General features: G+C 48.2%; 1 protein-coding gene across 3 annotated transcripts in view; it reads right to left on the reverse strand.

The window, feature by feature from the left end:
* The window catches only part of LOC144817736 (uncharacterized), a 624,365-nt gene that overhangs the window by 88,423 nt on the left and 510,943 nt on the right, over positions 1-24,999 (reverse strand). The window contains exon 5 of one of the 3 annotated variants that reach the window (XM_078674507.1): positions 17,142-18,808. The exons of the other annotated variants lie outside the window; for them this stretch is intronic. Within the exon in view, the coding sequence (XP_078530633.1) occupies positions 18,198-18,808 (611 nt within the window). The 3' untranslated portion in view covers positions 17,142-18,197. Of the gene's footprint in view, positions 1-17,141; positions 18,809-24,999 lie in introns of those variants that run through there. 3 annotated transcript variants of the gene reach the window in all.

The following is a 24,999-nucleotide window of genomic DNA, read 5'->3' on the forward strand; positions in this document are numbered from 1 at the left end:
TCATCACTAAGGCGGAAATACCTGGATAGACCGTCTGCGTTGGCATGGTCCAATCCAGGCCGATGTTCCACCCGAAAGTCCATTCCCTGTAGGGAGATGGACCACCTTAACAACTTGGGGTTCTCCCCCTTCATTTGCATCAGCCAACGAAGGGGCCGGTGGTCAGTCTGAACCAGGAAGTGCGAACCAAACAAGTATGGCCGCAACTTCTTCAGAGCCCAGACCACCACAAAGGCTTCTCGCTCAATGGTACTCCACCTCCGTTCCCTGGGGAGTAGTCTCCTAGACAGGAAAACCACAGGTTGATCCAAGCCCTCATCATTTAGCTGCGATAACACTGCCCCAATGCCATGTTCTGACGCATCTGTTTGGACAATGAATTCTCTAGCAAAATCAGGGGCCTTGAGTATTGGAGCAGTACACAATGCTTGCTTCAAGGTCATGAAGGCTCGCTGGCAAGCCTCCGTCCAGACTACCCGTCTGGGTTGTTTCTTGGAAGTAAGTTCAGTGAGGGGTGCCACAATGGTGCCATACCCCTTCACAAAGCGACGGTAGTATCCAGTGAGGCCCAGGAAGGCTCGGACCTCAGTTTGAGTCTTGGGGGGCTCCCAGGCTATGATAGCCTCAATCTTTGCCTGGAGGGGCTGCACCGACCCTCTGCCCACCAAGTGGCCTAGGTACACCACCGACCCCTGCCCGATCTGACGCTTGCTGGCCTTGATTGTCAAGCCAGCCTGTTGCAGGGCATGAAGAACAGCTTGCAAGTGTTGCAAATGATCCTCCCAGCTGCTACTGAAGACAGCAATGTCATCCAGGTAAGCAGCAGAAAAAGCTTCCATACCAGAAAGGACCTTGTTCACCAACCGCTGAAAAGTGGCAGGGGCGTTCTTGAGCCCGAAGGGCATCACACAGAACTGGTAGTGTCCCTGAGGTGTAGAGAAGGCTGACCTTTCCTTCGCCCCCTCAGTAAGGGAAATCTGCCAGTACCCTGAAGTTAGGTCAAAGGTACTTAAGTATTGGGCAGCTCCCAGCCGGTCAATAAGTTCATCCGCCCTAGGGATGGGATGAGCATCTGTCTTGGTTACTGAATTTAGTCCTCGGTAGTCCACACAGAATCTCAATTCAGGTGTGGTGCCCGGCGGGGCAGCTTTCGGTACCAAAACCACCGGACTAGACCAAGGGCTACTAGAAGGTTCAATCACTCCCAGCTCCAGCATCTTAGCGACTTCACTTTTGATGCTGGCCTTCACCTTGTCCGACAGCCGGTAGATCTTAGACTTCACAGGTGGGCTGTCTCCTGTGTCCACGTCATGGGTACACAGGTGGGTCCTACCCGGGACAAGGGAGAACAGAGAAGAAAATTGCTCCAGGATCTGACGGCAATCTCTCTGCTGTTCAGGAGTCAGGGATGGTGAGAGAATCACTCCCTCCACTGACCCATCCTTTTCTTGAGACGAGAGAAGATCAGGGAGAGGTTCACTTTCCTCTTCCTCTGCTCCATCGGTCACCATCATTAAGACAACCTCGGGCCTCTCATGGTGTGGCTTGAGGCGATTGGCATGCAGTACCCGGTGGGGCTGTCTCGGGGTCTTAAGATCCACCAAGTAAGTGGCTTTACCCTTTTTCTCCAATACCTCAAAGGGGCCTGTCCAACGATCCTGGAGGGCATTTAGCTCTCCAGGTTCCATCACCCACACTTTTTGTCCAGGCTCCAGTTCCACTGGGTGAGCATTGTGGTCATACCACTCCTTCATAACTGCTTGGCTGGCTTCCAAGTTGTCAGAAGCTTGCTTCCACAACTTGGCCATTTGGCTCCGGAAGGCCAGCATGTAGCTCACCACGTCCTGGGGAAGCTTCCTGGGAGTCTTTTCCCATCCATCCTTCACCAGGCTGAGAGGACCCCGTACAGGGTGCCCGTACAAAAGTTCGAAGGGGCTGAAGCCCACTCCCTTCTGTGGCACTTCCCTGTAGGAAAACAAGAGACAGGGTAGGAGGACGTCCCATTTCCTCCGCAGGCTCTCAGGCAGACTTCTTATCATGCCTTTCAAGGTTTTATTAAACCTTTCCACAAGACCATTGGTTTGTGGGTGGTAAGGGGTGGTAAACCGATAGGTAACACCGCACTCCTTCCACATAGCCCGCATATATGCTGAAAGGAAGTTAGTCCCCCTGTCGGACACAACCTCCTTGGGGAAACCCACTCGGGTGAAGATCCCCATCAGGGCCCTTGCCACTGCGGGTGCAGTGATGGTCCTCAGAGGTATTGCCTCTGGGTGCCGTGTGGCATGATCCACTAAAACCAGGATGAACCGGTGACCAGCTGAAGTTGGTGGATCCAATGGCCCTACAATGTCGATGCCCACCCTCTCAAAGGGGGTGCTAACGACAGGTAGTGGTTCCAGGGGAGCTTTTAGCTTCACCCCTGTTTTCCCACTGGCTTGGCAAGACACACACGTCCGACAATATGTATCGGACGCCACTCTCATCCGAGGCCAGTAAAAGTGGGGGACAAGCCGGGCAAAGGTCTTGTCCTGTCCTAGGTGTCCTGCCAATGGTATCTCATGAGCCAGTTCCAAAAGAAAGGCTCTAAAGCATTGAGGGACCACCAAGGCCCTGGATGAACCATGTCCAGGTGCCTTGGGCTCACTGTAGAGGAGTCCATCCTCCCAGTAAATCTGGTAGCTCCCTACAATGTTCCCTGCTGCCTGGGCTTTGGCCTGTTGCCGCAGCCCCTCAAGAGTAGGACACTCCTTCTGAGCTTTGCAGAACTCTTCCCGGGAAGGACCTCCCTCCACATGCCATTCAGTAGGGATGGGAAGGTTCTCCAAGGAAGCAACATTCTCCCCTGTGGACTCCAGATCCACCTCCGCAGGTGGCCTGTCTGTCTCACGAGGTGGAGATGCCGAGGCAGGGTCCTCCGGCCTCCTGTCCTTCTCTTCTCTGGCAGCCGGCTGGGCCATTGTTCCAGGCTCCAGCGTAAGTGAACTCCCCCTTCGGGTAGTCGCGGACCTTGTGCTGACACAGGCCCAGTCAGGGGGTCCCAACATCTCAGAATGAGTCTGGTACTCCACCCTCCTCCAAGCATTGTGCTCCATATCATTTCCTAACAGGCAGTCAACAGGCACGGCAGGGCTTACGGCAACTCGAAGTGGGCCTGCAACCCCCCCCCACTCAAAGGGAACCTCGGCCACAGGATAGTAGCCCAATCTGCCGTCAGCCATCACGGCGGGATGGAGTACATCTGGGATGACCTGCTCTGGAGACACCAGTTGACCCCTTACCATAGTCATACTGGCTCCTGTGTCTCTCAGAGCCTCCCCTCTACGGCCGTTGATGGTGACCCACTGCTCATACTTGGTAGTATTAGAGGGCAGTTGGGTCTTTGGCACCATCTCCTTAAGCACACCTCGGCTTAGACGCTAAACTGGCAGCCAAGAGGCTGGGGCACTAAGCTGCCAGAGTTGGTCCGGGAACAGTGAAGGGTATTCCGCAGCTTTTGTGTGGTAATACCTGAAAGCCTGCATCTTGAAACGAGATAAAGCATCTGCATTGTTCAATATGCCAGGTACATGTTTGGACTTAAAATGGACATTGAGCCTTAAACATAGAATTATTTCTTTCAACAATCTCAAGATCTACATTTTGCTGCTTGATGGTTAGTGCACTCAACTAAAAGTCACGTTTTCCGACCAGAATATCACGGATTAGTTGTGAAACTGGTCTGGCCAGATTTTGATCGCCACCAGGATGGGAAAAATCTCCAAGAAACCTATGTTTGCCACCAGCTTGGATTCTATCCAGTCTGCTGGCCAACGCTGGGCGCACCAAGAAGCGCCCAAAACGGTGCCAAAACCTATGCTGCCTCCAGAGTCTGTAAACAAACCTAACTCTTCATTGGTCTTAGTGGGGCTTAGCCACACAACTGAACCATTGAAGTCTTTCAAAAATGCCTCCCAAATTCTCATGTCCTGTCGCACCTCACTTGACAAGGTGGTCTAAGATGGTGTTTCCGTTTCAAGCCAGAGATGACCTGCTCAATAGACCTGGAAAACGGACAGCCCATGGGTATGATAAACAATGCGAAATCAGCTGCCCCACTACAACCTGCAGTGAATGTAACTTTCCTGCCTTGACTTCCAAGCACTCCTTAAAGGCCCTCATAAATGCTATGACCTTCTCATAAGGAAGCCTAGACACACCTGCCTTGGAATCCAGCTCTATCCCAAGAAATCCAATTGTTGTGACTGAGCCACATGTTTTTGCCTATGCTAAAGGAACCTCAAATTCCTCCATTAGCTCCTGAAATGCTACTCAGCCCTCCCCACAGCCTGTTGTGTCTGGAGGACCTAGAAAAGGGAAATCATCAAGATAATGCAATACCTAGTTGTGTCCCGCCTTCTGCCGGAAAATCCACTCCAAGAAGGTGCTAACCCTTGTGTAGTAAGCACAGGGGACCGACCAGCACATGGGCACGCATTTGTCAAAGTAAAAGGAGCCCTCAAATTGAAAACCAAACAAATGGAAATCATTGGGATGAATGGGCAGCAGCCTAAATGCCGATTCTATATCTGCCTTTGACAGTCATGTCTCAGGCCCCAGCTCCTGGAGCATCCTAATGGCCTGATCTAGGGAGGCGTACTTGATGGAGCAAAGTGCCCCACCAATGGTCTCACTGACCGACCGATCCCTAGGTGCCAACAGATTATGGGTCAAGCCATACTCCACTGAATATTTTCTCAGATGCACCCCCAAATGGGAACACACAAAATTCTTCAGCGGGATGAGTAAAATAGGCCTGCTACCCTTCCCTGTCGTTTCCTTCTGGCAACATTACAATCAGCCTGCAGTGACTGCTGAATTTTCCGTGAAATTGAACCCCCACACAGCCCTCTGCAGGGATTTTGTAAACCCTTCATACAGTGACTGTGCTGCCGCTGTTTTGTTGTACGCATTCAACCATGTCACTATTGCCTGCCAATTAACGGGGGAGGGGGCCTTGATCAACAAGGACTGCCCATTTTTGCTTCTTAGGGCCACTGTCTTTGGACTTTTTACAACACTTGAACTCTGGGTGAAATAGGAGGGAGCAGAAGGAGCTGCAGTGTTTAAACTTGCATGTCTCTGGGGCTCTAGAACATGTTAAAGTCCCAAGATGACCTCTTCCTCACTAACCCCCCTGCCCTCCTCCCATGTGGGTAGCTGCCCCCGAGGCCGCCCGAAAGGGCTGCCCTGGGGCAGCCTCTACACCCTTAGGAAATGCAACCACTTATTAATCTAAATCTGATTCCAAGCCAGGGTGGGTCTGGTAGCCTTTATCATAAACTCCTTATCATAATTCCTCTATGCCGTCACCTCCAAACTCGTCATGTGCGCACACTATTCTATTCTGGTAGTACGATAGTGGAGTTCCCATTGTAAGGAATTTCGTACCCATTATTGCCTGACAAACTGTGAAATCTATGACCCAATTAATCAAGGTTTCTTCCACCTTTTGGTTGTATGGCCAATGTTCACAGTCACTAGAATGAAATCATTCTTTACACTGCTTACTCTCTTCCCTTTCGGGCATATCGGAAATTAGCTCACATATTTCAACTGAACTTCCTTTCCAGATCTTTTCCTCAACTTCAGCCGACACGTGCCTGCACAACTGGTCATGCTCAGAACACACATTCCCCAAACCGATGCTCGGTAGTGGCGCAACCATACCTGCTAGGGTAGAATCCTTGGTATGGGGTGGGGCCCCAACTGCCACCTGCACGGCCTGAGCCACACCACCTGTGCTCTGGGTGCTGGCAACTCTTGGCATCTGTGCTACCTAAGTAACTACTGCTCATCCCCCTACCAACTACTGCAAGTGTGCCAACCACTAAGGCTTGCCGACATTGTCCATATTGCCCACTTGAACTGTTCAAATGGGCCACAAGCCTCCTAGCCCTTTTAAAATTATTGCTCTCAGCAACCCCTGCTAACGCGTTTCCCCCTTAAGGGGTGAAGATTACATCCCCACTTTTGATAACCATGGCAACACACTAGCTAAGTTAGCCACCAGATCAGATTGCTCCATGCTAGTCACTGGTGTCAACCCAATTGCCATGCAGCTATTGCCACTTTGCTATTATTCACAGTAGGCACTATCACTGCGGGCGAACCATGCTGCCTTTTGCCCTACCTACCCCGCCCACCGGGACAATGTCCGGGAATGCCGCTCTTGGGGGAATGCTCAGCCTCCTGGACCTCTCTGCCGACACTGCTGGTTCGGGTGCCCCTGCCTCCCCTTCAACCCCGCATGTGGGGCTGCAGGAAGCAAAAGCGCTAATAATTCGTTCTTTGCAACCATCCTGCACATCAATACCTCCATGTCTACTCCTGAATGTGGGCGGCTTGCTGCCCTCCTTAGCACCACCCAGCATGCTAGCAAGAGACGATATTTGTGCATAATCCACAAAGAAACAAAAAATATCTCTGCAATAATGCCGCTGGGCTCAATAACCACACTCACTACCCACTCTACCAGTCATGCTACCTTTCAGCCATGCAAGTTCACACTGACTACAAGAATGCCTTCCTCAACCTTGTTGGGACCTGAAAGAAACCTTTCCTTCTACAGCACTTGCACTCAAAGTTAGCATAAAACCCGACCCTCCTCTTCACAATACAATGTCTGGAAAGGAAAAACTTCTCTGACCGTAATGTTAGCAATACTGCTTCTGTCCTAAAAAACAAATGCCTGAATACTACGGAGTTGAAATTCCCTCTAATGCACTACATACAATACCAAAATAACAAAAATGTGCCAGAATACGGTACAATGTGGCTGTGACTGAAAGCGGGTGCAAAGAGGCCCGCTTCCCGCCCCTATTAAAGGTAGGGCCTTCACGTTATTGGCTGGCAACTCCCTTTTACCCCAGAAGGACTATGCCCTTCCGGGGTAGGTAACGCAGATGTGTCCCCCCTTTCCTCTCCCCCAACCGGCTTCGGTGGCCTGGGCTTGCATAACCAGCCCCACCTATTCCCTGTCACCCCGCCATACTGAACGGCTCCCAAGGGTTGGGAGTGCTTGGTCCATAAAGAGGTTGCCACCTTCAATTACCTTCATACTCTTGACCAACCCAACTCCACCACTTTAGCTTAGTGCCCAGTCCCCATAAGGAATGATGGCTCTATATGTTATACCTGACCACTGGCATCAGTTTCATAAGCTCCCTGTTGCAAGAGGAGGGCATGGTGTTAAAAATGAGCCTGACGCCTTTGGGCAGAATCTTGAGTTCACCTGAGGCCCTTAGGCTACAACCACAGTCTGATGTGTCATTTCGGGGCTCCATTCGCCCAGGCTTCACCCACCCCACCAGTCCATGCATCGTCGCAGCCTCGGCTCTCGACATTCCACAGCAGCCTCGCGCAGCCCATGGATAGAGACAACGTCACTACACTCCTCTGGGGTATGGACCAGCTACCAGTTCAATCCAACATTCTGCAAATGTCTCACATCCACTCCCGCGACCCTTTATCTCCTCCTCCCCTGATGCCTCCCATCCACTACTCCTCCTCTATGGCAGCGAAGGATCAATGCACTCTACCCACTGGAACCCCCATGGAGTGGATCAATGTTACCCGCTGCCTGATATTCTATCCCTCGATCCAACGATGCTCCAGTACGGCAGGGTTGGAGGAAGAGGTTCGAGACTTGCCGCGCTGTGCCTTGGATTATCATTGGGATCCCGTGCAGAGGGCTCCTCCCCTGGCAGTTTGAGATGGGCTGTTCACACGAGGCGCATGGTCAGTAATGATATGCCTTTGTCTAGAGCGGCACAGTGCATGAAAACAATGGGTTGGGATGCTACCCCAAGTGACTATTTGTAAGCATTCTTTCTGATGGGGGTTTAAAATCATGAATTGGTTTGACTAGGATAACTTGTATGTTATTTTTATTGATAAATTTTTTATGTCTTATGATTTTAACTGTAAAATCGAATAAAGACATTGGATTGATTGATTGACTCTTTGTAAGCATTCTTCTCATCGCCTTTTGTGTGTTTCATTGTTAATGTACCACATATGAGGTAGGACCTTTATGCTGAACCCTCAATGTATTGCAGTTTGTGCCCAGGGTGGTGCAGACTTGTCACTGTGCACTGGACTCTGAAACTGATCTCTGCCTTTTCAGTCCTTCCGGTTTATAATCCCTGTCTCGTAACGGATGTAATATACCGCTTGTGTATGATGGCGCAAGCAATGAATCCAAAAATATACACAAGAGTCTAATTTAGCACAGCCGTATGGACAAGAGGGTAGAAATAATTCGCCTTGTGAAACGGGTATTCATTCCCGTGGAGTCCAAGTCGTGGCTGAGAGTTCACGATCGAAGCCTGTCTGGGCAGAGACGCCTTCGGACTCGGTTCCACAGGCCTCCCTGCCGTCGGGCCTAGCAGGCCTCTGCCAGGTGAGGTGCCATGTCCCATTGTTAACACCCTCCCCGGGCCAGGGCCGGGCCCAGGGGCCAAACACAGGCCCACGCATCCCCCGCAGTGCGGGGTGGCCCTCAAGCTCAAGGGGGCACCCTCAGCACTGCACTTCGGCCTGAGAGCTCCTAATAGAGTCCGGAGTGGGCCCATCCACGTACCTGGCAGGGGGCCCCCCTCAATTATCGTTACGCCACTGGCCGGGCCGGGCCACTCCGCGCTATCCCCGGGATGCAACAGGCCCTCATGTGGTCTCCTTTGCATCCATGGCGCATAGAGACCGTCAGAAGAGCTGTGCGGTGACAGGGCCTGATGCTGCGGGCACTGAGGGAGGAAGGAGCACAGACACCTGGGAGGAAGAACAACAAGGCAAAAGCGTTACCTGTAAGAAACGGTTTGTGGCTGGATACTGTGATCTCGGTGCTCCAGAAGGATTTGGATGTACAAGGAAATCCGAAAACATCCTTTACAACGCAGGGTTAACCAAACAGCTTTTACCACACATGGTAAGTCTAGTTAAGGTAAATAGGTATAGGTGTATATATATATGTGATCAAGCTCCGTTCGCGGAGCGAAACGCGTCAGGGAGGGCACTTGCTCTGACACTTTTTGCAAAATAAATGTGCACTGCTGGCACTTTGATTAGTGTGATGGCTTGTCTGGTGATTTAACATCTAATTATCTGGAGAGGAGGTCTGCGCCTGCTTTAACCGCTGCCAGAGGCGGGTGGGATCCTTTGTTTCATATATATATATATATATATATATATATATATATATGTATATATATATATATATATATATATATTCACTGAAAAAACCATAGGTTATAGACCATATATAGTTAGGAATTAGCATTTACAAAACCTTGAAAATTCACTGAAAAAACCATAGGTTATAGACCATATATAGTTAGGAATTAGCATTTACAAAACCTTATTTTACTCACACAAAACCATTGAAATTCCATATATAGTTAGTTGCACTAACTATATATCGCGCACCCGCAATCCACTGCTGATGATGTCACATATTACATCATTCATGACAAGTTAAAATGTGTCTTACATATTGAAGAATGAGTGGAAGTATAAGTGTCTGGACAAAGGATTTAGTAGGTGCATGACTGAATGTATGAGTGAGTGATTAAATGTGTCTCACTGAGTGCATGGGTTAGTGACTAAACTGTCTTAATTTGTGCATCATTATGTCTGTTGTTCTGTAAACTGCTGCATGTGTTGATCAGTAGCTATATGATTAACTATATGGGTTACTGATTGATTGTCCAAGTATTTGTATGGGAGACTGAGTGTGTGTGTGGCTGGCTGGGAGGTGTGTGACTCTGTGCAGATCAATGTGTACTTGTATCAATGATTGTATAAGAAGGTAAGTGTGTGTTAGTATATGTTTGAAAATGTAAGGTGCTCTATGTTTAACTGTATAGACAAGAAAATGGAAGTGTCATTGATTCTTTACAGGACTGACTAGGTGTGTGAGTAACTCCATGGATGAGTGGCAGACTGTGAGTGTCTGTATAGGTGTATGAGTGCATATGATAGTGTTGTAAAGATGAGTGATTGTGTGTATGAATGATTGTATGGGTGAATGAGTGAATGTGTGTGTGTAGACATAGGAATCAGTGAGTGCGTATGTAGTAACTAGTATTGGTGTGTCAATGGTTTCAAAAATTATACTCTGTATTTAACACTGGGTGAAACAGAGGTTATATTAAAATGTGAGGAGATGCATTGTATTGTCACATGAATGATATCATCAGTGATGTGGTCATTGATGTCAAATGAGATGTCATCAGTGATGTCATTTGAGATGTCATCAGTGATGTCATCAGTGATGTCACTGACCATGTCACTGACCATGTCATGAATGATGTAATATGTGACATCATCAGCAGTGGATTGCGGGTGCGCGATATATAGTTAGTGCAACTAACTATATATGGAATTTCAATGGTTTTGTGTGAGTAAAATAAGGTTTTCTAAATGCTAATTCCTAACTATATATGGTTATAACCTATGGTTTTTTCAGTGAATTTTCAAGGTTTTGTAAATGCTAATTCCTAACTATATATGGTCTATAACCTATGGTTTTTTCAGTGAATTTCATTGGTTTTTTAACAGCTAATATCTGTAGCTAATATCTGTAGCTGTAAAATGTATTCTTCTTTAAATCCAAAAATATATTTTATATGTTTATTAATAATTTTTTTTTAAAATATTTTTTTTTCTTCGTTCCCGCTTCGCGAATCGGGAAGCTTCCCGTTAGCTGACCTTGATGCCGCGAAATAGACCGCGAGCCGGTAAACGTTTCTTTACCGCAACTGCCGCGTTAGAAAACAACATCGTGACGCCTCCCGTCCGCATGACGTTTCACGTTGTCGCGTGATACGTCATATGACGTGCTACGTTAGCGAACTGGTACGCTTACCGAGTCGCAAAGCACAGGTTTCTGGAAGCAAAGCGGGAGGCCCTGAAAAGCGCTTAACGTAAACACAGCAGGTCATGTGACTTGGTAATAACACTTTTCATTGGTTCATTTCACTTTTGGTTTCCTAATGATGTAAGACTAGGTCATATAATCTCAAATGAACACTTTTCATTGGTTGAGAACTATTGTTTTTCCCAAATGATGAAAATCCCTCCTTCTTTCCTCACTCTGACTTTCATCATTGTGAGAGAAAGACCCTTTGTTACCAGTGAGCAATGGCTTCTTTAGTAGCTTCAGCTGGTGCTTCCCCACCACCTCCACCACCTCCAAGGAAGAGTGGACCACCTGCTCAAGTTATAATTCAGCAAGAAGAGGAAGAAGAGGAACAGGACGACGAGCACGAAGAGAGGCACTTTTTGCCTGAGGAGCCCAGGACGTCTCACCGGAAAGAAAACTTCATTTGGCAATTTTTTAAAATTCCCAAAGGTCAGAAAAAAGTAAATGCAAGATACGTAACTTGCCTTATATGTCAAGATAGACTGTCCAGAGGGACCGACAAAAAATACAGTTTCGGAAACTACACAATGCATCGCCATATGACTAGGTGGCATCCTAACAACTACAGTGCTGCACAGTTTCGTAACGACCTAGATAATCTCCCTATTATGGCCAGAAGATCTGTTGTACCGGAAGTAACGGGACCAGAGGGCAGGGAGATGGTGCCAAATATTCAAACGAGATTTCATGAAGTAAAACACGTCTGCGTACATTGCAGTGGATTCATTTGCTACGGAGAAAGAAGCATCACTCTGATCAACAGAGCTATTGACTATCATATGCAAGTTTGTACGAAACGCCCCAAATAATAAATACTTTTTTTTTGTTTTGTTGCTCCTGTTGAGCCCTTTACAATGAATCGTTTTCATTGCCCCCTACAAGAAAAACCCCAAAAAATATAAAACTGTTCAGAAAAATTCAAAAAAAGTAAAAAAATGTTCAGAAAAATAATAAAAAAAATATAAAACAAAAACAATAAAAAAAAAAGTTCTTTTCAGAACTACCTCCCCGTTATTAAAAAATTGGTACAATATTTGGAACTGTGCCAACCTCTATTTCTCGTAGTACGCTCCCCAGTTCGCTCGCCGGTACGCGAACCGGAAGCGAACCAAAAACAGTAAGTATAAGGGAAGGAAACAGACACTTATGTTAAAAGAAAGACAGCTATAGGGGAGTAAACTAGAGATACTATTACCCGTAATCCACTGCTGATGATGTCACATATTACATCATTCATGACATGCTCAGTGACATCATCAGCAGAGGATTGCGGGTTTTTTGGCAACGTGCCTTATCCACGGTTTAATAACGCTGCCTTTTGCTTTATATAAGTTTTCAAATTGTATGAAATATATACCAATAGGTCGTTATGAACCTTTAGGTAGTGCTTTTCTTCATGAGGTCTGGTCGCTTCCATACACATACAGATGTTTCAAAGATGATCAAGAAGTTTATCTGAATGGAGAGGAATGCACTGAGACGCCAGATCATTCACTAATGTGTAGGCACATACAGTTACACGGTTCATGCAACAAACACCGACCAAATATGGCTTGCGTGTTGCAAGGCACGCCAGTTCCTGCTATCATCCCCACGTTCAAGTTGTTGGAAAATGGTAGTTATTTGATGCTCAATAATGAAGATTGTTCTGGGTTAATTAAAAGTATTCCTTTTATCGTAACAGTAAGTGAACGGGTTATTTGCTGCAGAAATGTTCTATTTCCTCCCACACATGAACATAGGGAGTTTTCAATCTGGCCACAAATACCAACCTTGGGAGCAGATTTCAACGGCATGGCAAGAATAAGAGCTCTTTTGTCTCAGAGAGAGGTGGCCTTGAGTTCGGCCCGTGAAACTTTCGTGCTTCACATAGCGAACACCCGTACAGAGGTGCAGACCCTTTTCAATACTGATTCGCCTTTGCATTTCAGCAAGATGGTTCGGACTATCTTTAACGCGTCCTCCACAAAGGCCCTGGCGCACTTTTTTAAAGTTGTTGCCAGTGGTCTCGTGACTTCATTTGAGAAAATCTTTGGAGTCATCCCTGCTTTCTTTCATTCTATTTTCTCCACTGTGCTTCGTGGATTGCCATTTTTACTTGCATTACCAGCGGACGCTCTTGTGCTTTTTTACATTTTTAAATATGGATGTCCCTCCTGTGCAAGCTCCCGCCCTGCAGCTGCTGACACTGTTCCGCAATCGCATGCTAGAATATTATGGCACAATGCCGTTGGCGATATTAAGCACGGCATATGGATTATCTTTTCGATTCTCCTACTTCACCTGTGTCCAGCCTGTATTTCACTGCCTGACCTGTGATTTCGATTGGGCCATTGATTTGTGTCTCTGCGGACCGGTTTCTCCTGACGTCGACTTTAATCAGCTGATGACTCCTATCATTACTCACGAGTTGGTTTGTCCTGGCGAAAGGATTATGGCTGTGGCATTGATGCATGGACTAATTGGTCCCTGGAATTTACTGGCGGCAACACAGTCTTTCTTGGAACAGAGCTTTCTTGAAAACCCACCGAGCTGTCCTCTGATGGTGATAGAGGATCCGGTGCTGGGAGAGCACGTATGTTCCTTTCCGCTTTTAAATTGGATGGCTGAACTCTTTTCGGATGAAGACGGTGACTTCCTATTGGAGGCTGTTGCAGCTTATTTTGCATACACAGTTATGTCATAGACCTTTTTCATGTTTGATATGCTGAGTACTAGCATTTCATTGACAATTCATTGACTTATTTGTCAAGTTTTTATTATTTAGCTTGCCTATTGGCTTAAGACTCGATAAAGTACTTGGCTGTTTTATTTTTCTTTAGCATTAAATTTTCCTAGTTTTTAATGTTTTACCTTGCGGACCGTCCACATATAAAGTTGCAATCTGCTCTCATGAGATGGCACTTCTATTATCTTATTCAGTTCGTTTCCGGATCATGGGGAGGTGTCATCTAGGTCCTGGATATCTTTACACCGTGTTAAGTTAGCATGGGCTCATTACCGGTTTAAACGCCATTTTTCCTTTTTTGCAACTTCTGCACACGACACTTAGTTGTTGCTTTAGCTTTCAACCTAGTAGTTCATCGTGGTTTACATGAGAATAATATGTTATTGCTCTACTATCTGCTTTGCTTGTTAAACTATATCTGTACAGCGAGTGCTGAAGTTTCAAGAACAACACGATACAGAATTGTTATGAGGTCTGATCTGCACGACTTCATACTCATAACATAAGTGCAGCTTCTGCCAATTCTGGGCATGAGGCGGGTTTTATATTGCTTTGCCGAACACACATACACAACAGTTGATGCGGTTCACATGAAGAGAGAGCTGGTGTATGCTGATGTGATTCCTTCAAATCTAAGACACTAAAGTATGGGCACGCCCTAAACCAACACAAACAGACCTTCTTAGCAAATAATATAATATGTGTATTAGGGAGGGTGAGATATAAGCAGCCGCGGGCCGTGGAGGGAGTTACGGTGGGGCAGGGAGGCGGGGAGGGGGAGGGGCAGGGTGGAGCCCTCTCCACCCTGCCCCTCCCCCTCCCCGCCTCCCTGCCCCACCGTAACTCCCTCCACGGCCCGTGGCTGCTTATAAGTGTTGATAACTCTTATTCATTTACAGCATGTTAACATACTGTCACCATTCGCTTTTTATGTACTAGTAACTATGCTGGTAATTTTGCTACTGATAATATGTGTACTTGTATTATCTAAGATACTACGCCTGAGAAGACGGCATTAGTAAATACACATTTCAAATACACATGTGTTCTTCTTAACTCCATGTTCTGGTTTCTAAGAAATATATAACGACCGACTGTTCATGAGTTCCACGTATCCTGAGGTACTATAAGTTCATATTCTGGATTGTCTAAACATTGAGAGTTTGTTATATCCAATGTGACACTGTACCTAGCTTGCTAAGGGGTTTTTGATTACTAACGTGAGTTTTGGGGCACCCTAATTCGCCGAGGTTCCAATCCTCTGTGCACAGTTCTCTGTGAGAACAGAAACCCTGCGACAGGGGCACCCCTGACCCTTGCTGGAGCTTCATCACACTTGCGATACAACTCCAGCAATGCGCCACCTTTACGGCACAGATACATCACGCATCTGTGCTGTTTTTGCCCCATGATGCGCCGCATTGTAAATGCAGCACACCATAGGTGACGGAACAGCGGCACAGAATGACTAACACATCCCTGGTGATGCGCCAGTCATCATAAATCTATCCCTATGCTTCTTATCTTGTTCGAGATGAACCGCCATATGTATCATCAAAGTTTTTTGCATTTCCTAAATAGCGAACTTTAAGGAATAAATAGCGATTCTTTACCATTCCTAGTTTGCGATGAGCTATTTGCTAATTACAAATTACCCATTCATTTCCTTCATTTCCATAGGGCGGTTGGACTCACTTTTAGCTCGAACGGCTGAATGGATTTCCACGAAACTTGGCAAAATTGTAGGGACTGGTAGCCCGATGTGCCTTTGCTATGTCTCAAGATATATGCTCCAGTGGTTTTTACGAAAATTAACTTTGAAAAATATATATTGGGCTACATTGGCCTATATATATGTTGGAGCCCAAATGTAGCCCAATGTAGCCCAATGAAGCCCAATGAAGCCCAATGTAGCCCAAAGATGGCCGCCAGAGACAAAAAAAACAAATGTAGCCCAAATATCAGCCAGATGTAGCCCAACTATAGCCCAGTGACAGAATGACCAATCAGCTTCGCAAACCTCCGTTACGCGAAGCGGAGCGCTGTTACAGATATATATCTTTTTTTGAACGTTAATTTCTCAAAATCCACTGGAGCACATATATTGAGACCTAGCAAAGGCACATCGGGCTACCAGTCCCTAATATTTTACCAAGTTTCGTGCAAATCCATTCAGCCGTTCGATTATTATTATTATTTTATTTTTTTGCCCCGCGGGGCCCTTTTAAAACCTCCACATCAAACCTAGGGGGTCAGCGAGGATCTACTATGCCCCCTTATGGTCATTTGCCCCTTCGCTTTGGCCTCCTCTTGTCTCTCGATCCTACCGAGAGACAAGATGGCGGCCGCTACGGACTGTTTGGAATGTTTACAGACGCCGGAGAACCAATCAGCTTCGCTTCACAAAGCTCCGTTGCGCGAAAAGTCCGCGAACCGGAGCGCTGCCCGGTCCGCTGTTACAGATATATATTTTTTTTGAACGTTAATTTCTCAAAATCCACTGAAGCACATATATTGAGACCTACAAAAGGCACATCGGGCTACCAGTCCCTACAATTTTGCCAAGTTTCGTGCAAATCCATTCAGCCGTTCGGGCTAAAAGTGAGGCCAACCGCCCTATGGAAAACTCAATGTTAAAAACACGTTTTGGGACCCCCCTTTTTTCTCAGCCCCCCCTTGATGAACCCCCCCCAAATTTCCAGGGGCTGCTCAGAAACAAAATGTTCCATTTTCCAGAAAATTTCAGCCAATTCCGTCCACAAACGCCAAAGTTATTAGACATAGAATTTTCAAAAATCCCATAGAGAAAAAATCCTAACTATATATACCTACTGGCGACCGCCAGTAGGTAATATATATATATATATATATATATATATATATATATATATATATATATATATATATATATATATATATATATATATATATATATATATATATATATATATGTGTGTGTGAGAGAGATTATCTCTCTCACTATCTATATATAATACACACATATATACTTGTAAATATTACACCCACCTGCACCCCCCATCAATCGCATTCCTGCAACAGCCCAGTCACGTCCACCGGGCAGGGCGGGTGCAGGGGCAGTTTCAAAATGTCCAACGGACTGGAGTCAGCAGTGTCCGACGACGGAAAGAACTCACCCTCAAACGGAGTTTATTACGGCAACGTGTTTCTCCCACTTGGCGGCTTCGTACCGGCCAATACAACAAAACTGTGCTCCATCACCTTATGAAAGAGATGTCATGTGGTCTCATAGACATAGTAAAGTTAAATCACCTCATGGCGCTCATGGTGCAGTGGTAAATAATAAACAGGTACTGTTTAAATTCATTGCATTATTTTACATACGGAAGAAAACTACATCTACAAATATAAATGATAAATTAACATTGGGAGGGAGGAGTGGGGGGAGGGAGCAGACCACAAACTCAGTGCTGTGTGTAAAAGGCCGCTTTATTGAAACAGGTGCGCTTCACATTTAAAAATTCCTCGGCCAACGCCTTACAAAACTAGACCTCACTAAATAGCCATATACTGACCTTTAACAATATCCCGCCCCTAAATGTTTCATGAACCCGCCCCCACCCCTACATTACAACATTACACCATATACATCAATGCATCAAAACAAACACTTTAAATTCAACCAATCCGTTCAACAATTACCCCTGCCTGCTAGTTTATCTCCGTCAAACCAATAACCTATATCCAACAATAACCCAACGTCTGTCAAATTTGAAAAAAAACTTCCAATAATCCCCGCACAGCACCTATTCCAGCGACAATACATTGTCAAAGTCCTGCATATCTGTCCCAACAAATGCCACCTAGACCCATGTAAGGAAAAAAAAAAGGAGAAAAAAAAAAAGCAAAGAAAAACGGGAGTGGGGAGGGAAAAATTCAATTAACCCCTAAGCTCCAAGCCACCAGGTCACCAAACCTAAAATGGTGGCTGGGAGCATGAGCCCAACCTATTTATGGTTGGGCTCCATTGGGCTCCATTTGGGCTGCAAAATTGTGCAGCCCAATATTTAAAATGGACGGTCGTGTCCAAGCGCCCTCCACCCCCCCGAAACTGCTCGGGGGGCGGACCTCCCTTCGGTCAAAACTAGACCTTACTAAATAGCCATATAATGACCTTTAACAATATCCCCCGCTACATTTTTCATGAACCCGCCCCTACCCCTACCCCTACATTACAACATTACACCATATACATCAATGCATCAAAACAAACACTTTAAATTCAACCCATCCGTTCAACAATTTCCCCTGCCTGCTTCTTTACCTCCGTCAAACCCTAAACATGCGGAATCGAACTATAACTTAACTGAACAACCCTTTCCATGACAATAACCTATATCCAACCATAACCCAACAACGTCTGTCAACGTTTACCAAAACTTCCAATAATCCCCGCCACCCAGAAAGCCAGGGGGGAGCAAAGCTAACACCCCTTTCTGACCCCCCAACTAGCCAAACTGTTGTCCTCTAATCAGAATGTGCCTGAACCTTCAAACATCTCGCCAGCACCTCCCTAATTTCCAACAAGTAGAGGTCCATGCCAATCCTCGATAAATGCACCCCATCATCCCTGAAAAACTCCACAGCCTCAAAACGCAACTCCTTATGCATAACTCTTCCAAAGCCCAGGTGACGACAGAACCTAGATATTTCCAAATTCACTTTCCTGCGAGCCCTGTCAATGGCCTTTGGGTTCAAAGCACCCGTCCACACTCTGCGCGGGACCAACTCCGTCCACAAAACGTGGCACGCAGCCCACTGCTCCTTCAACCTCACCAAATCCTTCTTCATAGCCCTCATCAGCACCACACCCTTCTCCTCGCACAAATCGTTCTCCCCCAGATGTATCAACAACACGTCAGGGCACCGCCCCTGCACCATCCATTTATTAAGGCATGGCAGCAATTCCTTCCACCGCATTCCCTCTTTACCTTTCCAAACTATGTTAAACAAGCGATCATTAAAGCCAAACATTGCCCCAACATAACGATGACATGCTTGGACCTGTGCCAATTTGATAAAAGAATGCCCCACAATCCAAATGGTCAATTTCTTCGCCTGGGGCCCAGCCACCGAACCTGTAACGAGAAAAAGGAATGAGATTCACACCAAAAAGGATGACGCATGCGCCTCCTCTGCATTCTGCCATACGCAACGATGATAACAGTCAGAAGACCTGCACCCCAGCCTCCTTATGTCCCCTCGCGTCCAGCCCCTGTTATGCGCTTCCGTTGCCGCCCCAATCCTGAAGGAATGTGTCCCATATTCTGCCCCATCCATGCCAATGCTGTCCAACGCTTTCCGCAACACCATGCGCAGCTGGTAATCCGTCACCCTTTTCACATTAGCGTGCACAAAAACCTCCTCTGTCCCCAGGCGTCTTGACAAAAGCTAGCAAACGTCTGGCCCACTGAAGAGGGCATGTAGCGGCTGGCACTGCCGCCTCCAACCTAACCCCTTTTCCCAAAACCCTCTGGTCCGTTTTCAAACTGACCAGCCAAATATGTATTCCTTCCTCCCCTATGGACACATCTTCCCACCGCACTCCCTTCTTGGCCTTGTTGCCCAACAGTTCAGACACCCTGAACGCCACAGAAAACATCCATACCATCAGGGTGGAAAATAAACATGCCTCAAAAACATCCGTACATACTGCCGGTAGCGTTTCCAATAAATGCACAAGCTTCTGCAAGGAAAGGGGGCGCCTCACCGCACTCTCTCCTCCCCTCTCCCTCGCTCAACCTTCCAACATCCTCCTACCCACTTCTCCCTCCATCGGCGTGCATCCCCACAGCAGTTTCCCCATGAACGCAATGCCTGCCAACTTCCCAGCAATGGTAACTTTCGTGAGACCTATGTCAATGAGTGCCAAAATAAACTGTATTACATCCTCAGACTGCCGCCAGACCTCCGCCCTTTTACACGCCCTGGATGCCAAAAAGTCCCTCCAGGCCAGTTGATGTGCTGCCCAGGTAGACGCCGACAAAGAGCCTACCACCAGTTGTAGCACCCTGCGTTGCCTACATACCAAAGGTGCTCCGGGATCGGTGGCGGTGTCCTGTCTGCCTCCTTGGCCAGCCCACGGAATCTCCCCCACTGCGAACGAGACAAAGCAACCGCTATGTCATTGTCCACACCTGGTATGTGCAACGCCCTGAAAGCAATGTCGCGTCTGAGGCAACCAAGCACAAAAACCCGCAACAACTTCAGAATTTGCTAATCTCTGGCGGACTGTCTGTTAATGGCCTCCACTACCTCCATGTTGTCCACCCGAAATAACACTCTTGTGTACCAACTGCTCACCCCACAGTGTCAAGGCCACCAGTAACGGGAAAAGCTCAAGGAATGCTATGCTCCTCCCACCATCCCTCCACTGCCTCGGCCACTGCTCAGTGCACCACCTTCCCTGCCAATAGACTCCAAAACCTTCGCCGCCTGCCAGGTCTGATAAAATGTGCACATCCCACTGTACGTCCTCCTCCCTCGCAAAAGGCACTCCATTGAAAGCCTGCAGAAAAACTGACCACATACGCAAATCCTTCTTCACCCCTGCTGACAAACGAACATGGTGAGGTAAATGACTTCCTGCCATTGCCCGCCCCAACCGCCTGCAAAAGTCCACCCCGCTCTGACCACCCTGCATGCAAAGTTAAGATGACCCAGTAGCACCTGAATATCCTTCACTGTCACCTTCTGTTTCAACAGCATACTGTCCAACAACTGCGTCATTTTAACCTTCTTATCCTCCGGCAAGCGAGCTCGCATTGCCACAGAGTCAAACTCAACCCCTAAAAATGACATGGCTGTGCAAGACCCTATCATCTTCTCAGGTGCTAGCGGCACCCCCAAGTCACCCATGAGCTCATGTAAGTTGCCCAGGGCTGCCTGGCACTCCGTGGAGCCTGGTGAACCGACAAAGTCGTCGTCCAGGTAATGCGTCACCAATGTGTGACCTGTGTGCCTCATGAAGTACCACTGCAAAATCGTGCTAAAGCATTCGAATAGAGCTCATGACATAGAACAACCCATCGGTAAAGCCTTGTCCACCTACCATTACCCCCGAAATGGATACCCAGAAGATCCCAATCATCCGGATGAACTGGCAGCAACCGAAAGGCTGATTTGATGTCACACTTTGCAATTTCTGCAGTCGCGCCCGCGGTCACAACCAGTGACATGGCCACGTCAACTGAGGAATATGAAACTGAGGCCGCCTCGACATCAATAAAATCATTAACCGAAGACCCCTCAGGCCACGAAAGGTGCTGTATCAACCTGTACTGTCCCTCCTCCTTTTTGGGCACAAGCGCGATCAGTGATATGATCAGGTTCTCTGTTGGCCAATCATTAAAAGGGCATGTCATCCTCCCTTCGCGGACCTCCTTATCCAGTTTTTCTTGCACCACCACCGTATGCTCGGAAGATGATTTTAAGTTGTCTGCCCACCACCTCTGCCTCGGTCCCCTGTACCCCAAATGAAACCCCCACTGAAAACCCTCAATCAGGACCTGCCGCGCCCCCGAGTCCTCATACCCCTGCAAGCCCTCTACCAACTTTGCCAATCTAACTGGCGTAGGAGCCTTTGGGCCCAACCCCTTGCCTCCTCTATTGTTCTGGAATTGCTGTGAAGGACTAGGGGTGTTGCTACCTCTACGTATTCTCCCTTCCAAATCCGTCGCTTGGTGACCAGCATCAAATGAGCCCCTAAGGGTTTCATCACTCCCATACATGACAGTTTCTTAATCTTGAGCTCCTTACTCGGCAACGGCTCTTTTCCCCCCCAGGCAGCCTCAGTATTAGTCCCACACTCCACCTTCGCACCCTGATTCGCCCCTGCGCCCACCGACCCTACTCCCGTGTCCCTGACATAAGTCCCCTTAAGCAATCTCCCCTCAGTCTCCCGCCCACTCCCCTCACCTCCCCACAGACACCATTTTAGGTTTGGCCTGTGGGCTGAGAATCTCACCTGTCTCTAAGGAGGGTGCCCGGACAGGCACCAATCGCCATGCCACCGGATCAGTGCTATCCACCATTCGAGGAGCCCTCACCGAGGGGCCGCGCTCCCTCCTGGGTCCAGACGCCGTTGCCTTTTTCTCAGACACCTTTAACGGTGCTTGTAAAATACTAGGAAAAACATGAGAGGACCCCCCCTCGTCGTTTCTCTCACTTCCCCTTCCTCGGGGCTATCCTCATCGTAATCCTGAACAATAGGCTCTTCCGCCTGATACATTTCATCAGAGAAATTCACACCTCGGGCCTTACCTAGCCCAACCTGCCCTATGCTGGCCCTACCGGCCACTTCATGTCCTCCATGCGGGGGAGCCGACTGTACTCGAAGATGCTCCCCCATGCGTTGACGCCTCTGAAAATCCATCTCCTCTGAAAGCCGCCCATCTTGTGGTGCGTGCGGTTGGGGCCAGCAAGGTTTTGCTGGAACCTCTTGCGCTGGCAGCGACGGGATTCCCCACACGGTACAGGTCACGCCGTGCAGGGCTCTACCCTCCCTTCTCCTTGGCGTATGTGGGCCGCACCCCGCCCTACCGAGTCTGCTACATCGCAACGCTCCCTACCTGCAAGGCAAAAGTTTGGACTGATTTGCTGGGCCCCTCACTCCTACCTGTAGCCCCCACTCCACCCGGAACCGGCGAACACTCCCAAGCCCGCCCGCCCGCCCGCCCTTGACCTGCCCTGGCTTGCTCGCACTCACCAGGGGGAAAGAATCTCCACCATCCTCCTCCTCACTCCACTCCAGCATTGCTTGCACCACTGCCGAAGAAGGGCCCAAAACCCCGCCCGCCCTGTCCCCCCCTCCCACGCCCCCCAGATCCCACGGCCCCCCCACAGCCCCTTCCTCCAGGAATTGCTCGCAGTGCCCCCGGAAACCACCCCGTGCCCCCAGACGTGATGTCCCAGAATGTGACCCTCCCTGCCAAGGCCCCAGACCCCCCCTGTCCAGGCGGAAAAAATATCCAGGCCCTCCCATGCCATGCCACCCCCTGCGGGCTCCAGGTCTGACTGCGGGTTCAGCTCCCCCCTTGAAACGCCGCTCTGATTATCCGGCCCCCACACCAAGTCCCCACCACATAAATTGATAGCTCACGGCCTGAATAGGGGCCCAAAACCCCATCCCCAGGAGCCTTGACTGACACCAAACTGGAAATGCTCCCCAAGCCCCCCACCTGTGCCCATTCGCCCTCCCCCACGGCGCTACCCTTCCAGACAACACTTCGCCCCTCATTGAGAGCGGCGGTGAGAAAAGCAGGGGGCTGGAAATATGCCTCCCCACAGAAATGCTCCCCACCCCCACCGAAACGGGGTCTGTTCTGCCGGCCTGGCCCTCGAACTGCATCATGCCAACTTCCCTTCCCTCTAGGGCCGAGAAAACTGCTAAAGGCCCAGCCCCCACCTCATTACTGCCAGGGTAGGCCGATGTTAATGGAGAACGCACGGGCGTGAAAAGCCCCACCTCCGGAGCCTCCCCGATGCTGGACTCTGCTAATGTTGGTGGAAAAGGTCCCCTGGGGCCCCTGACCCATCCGTCCTCCCTGACCTCCCGCCCGTCCGCTACAAAGGCAAGCGAAGGGAAACGCCGCTTGCCTGCTCGGCCACCCCCCGCTTCCCTGTCACAGCGGGTGCAGAAACGACCCGATCTCCTGGCTTCACACACTCGAGTGGGTCAAAGGCCTCAATCCGCCCTGCATCTCACTCCCCCGCCGCACCTTCCCTCACGTGCCCTGGGCCCCCGCCTCCCGTGACCCCCCTCCTGCTCCCGCTTTCCGAGTAGCTCCAGGGGCCGCCAAGGGCGGCCCGTTCACCAGGATCTCTTCGGGGACGTGCAGGCGGCCACTGCCGCCGCCAAACCTGCGGAACATCGTCGCGAGGGGCACGCCGGCCCGGCCACATCCCCCACTACCAGGTCCATCTGGCCCGCCTCGCTCAGGAGCCGTAGGGCCTCCAAAACGCGATAGTCTTCGCGCGACAGGCCGCCCAAGTCACCTAAACAAGTAAACTTGCACTAAAACACAAAGACCCTACGCTAAATGACACCAAAAAATTTTATTAACCGCTAAGCTCCCAGCAACCGGGTCACCAAACCTAAAATGGTGGCTGGGAGCAGGAGCCCAACCTATTTATAGTTGGGCTCCATTTGGGCTGCAAAATTGTGGAGCCCAATATTTAAAATGGACGGTTGTGTCCAAGCGCCCCCCAGCCCCTCCCAAGCTGCCCGGGGGGAGGACCTCCCTTCGGTTGGCCGCTCGCCCCAAGCCCCTCTTCAATATTCAAATAGTTTCCATGCAATGTAAGAACATTGTGTTTTAAAATGCAAACGAAGTACTAATGCTCAGTTCTGCCTCCATATTTAAAGCAACAGCGCCTCTGGAGCAGACGACCAACTACGCCTCGTCTCTCATGTGAGAGATCCCATTGGTCAAAAACCCATGCAGTGATTTATAACAAAATTAATAATGATGAGAAGTGAAAGCCAAGGGGCTAATGGGACCTGCTACCACTGTTTCCAAATGCAGTAACATTCCCTCCTGAAGCTGACATGGCGAATGTCGCCAGAACTAGGTCATGTGCCGTGGTCACTCATGGCCAGTTAACAGCTCGTATTAAAGGAGCCAGGGAGCATATCATTCAAAGAAAATAATTTAAAACTTATTGTACTTTAGTAGTGCGATTGTTGCTATGTATATATAATTTACACTGACTGTTTTTATTTGTGTGTTTATTTACAGGACTGGATGCGGAAGTGTGTCTTGTCGCGATTGAGACTTACCTGGAATGAGGAAGAGCTAAGATATCTTATTTTAATGTTCTTAAAATTAAATTTATTTTTAGAGACAGACCAGGTTCAGCCCAATATGGCAACATTTGTATTTGCGTACTTCTTTCAAAACTGTTGTTTTCCTTGGGTTATTATTTTGACTTGATAAGGAGCCATGTAAACTTTTTGAATTTGTGATGAACTGAATTCAATATGGGAGATGAGCTCTTTTGCAGTTTTTGTGACATTTTGTTTGTGATATCTAACAACCATATGTCTTACTGACTTTTGATTTAGATATATAGTTTGCCAACATGAGTTTAGATTTAGAGCTTTTTGCCCAATGGTGTTGAATGGAAGGTGGCTATTTTCTTAGTTTTAAATTTTTTATTTTGAGTATCATATTATATTTGAATATCTATCCAACTCACCAGAGGCAATTAGTGCCTATGCCCACTGGGGCGGAATTTAGTAATACAATTGTCATCACAATGGCATTGC

This window comes from Lissotriton helveticus, chromosome 2_1 (genome assembly GCF_964261635.1).
Source record: "Lissotriton helveticus chromosome 2_1, aLisHel1.1, whole genome shotgun sequence".
NCBI lineage: Eukaryota > Metazoa > Chordata > Amphibia > Caudata > Salamandridae > Lissotriton > Lissotriton helveticus.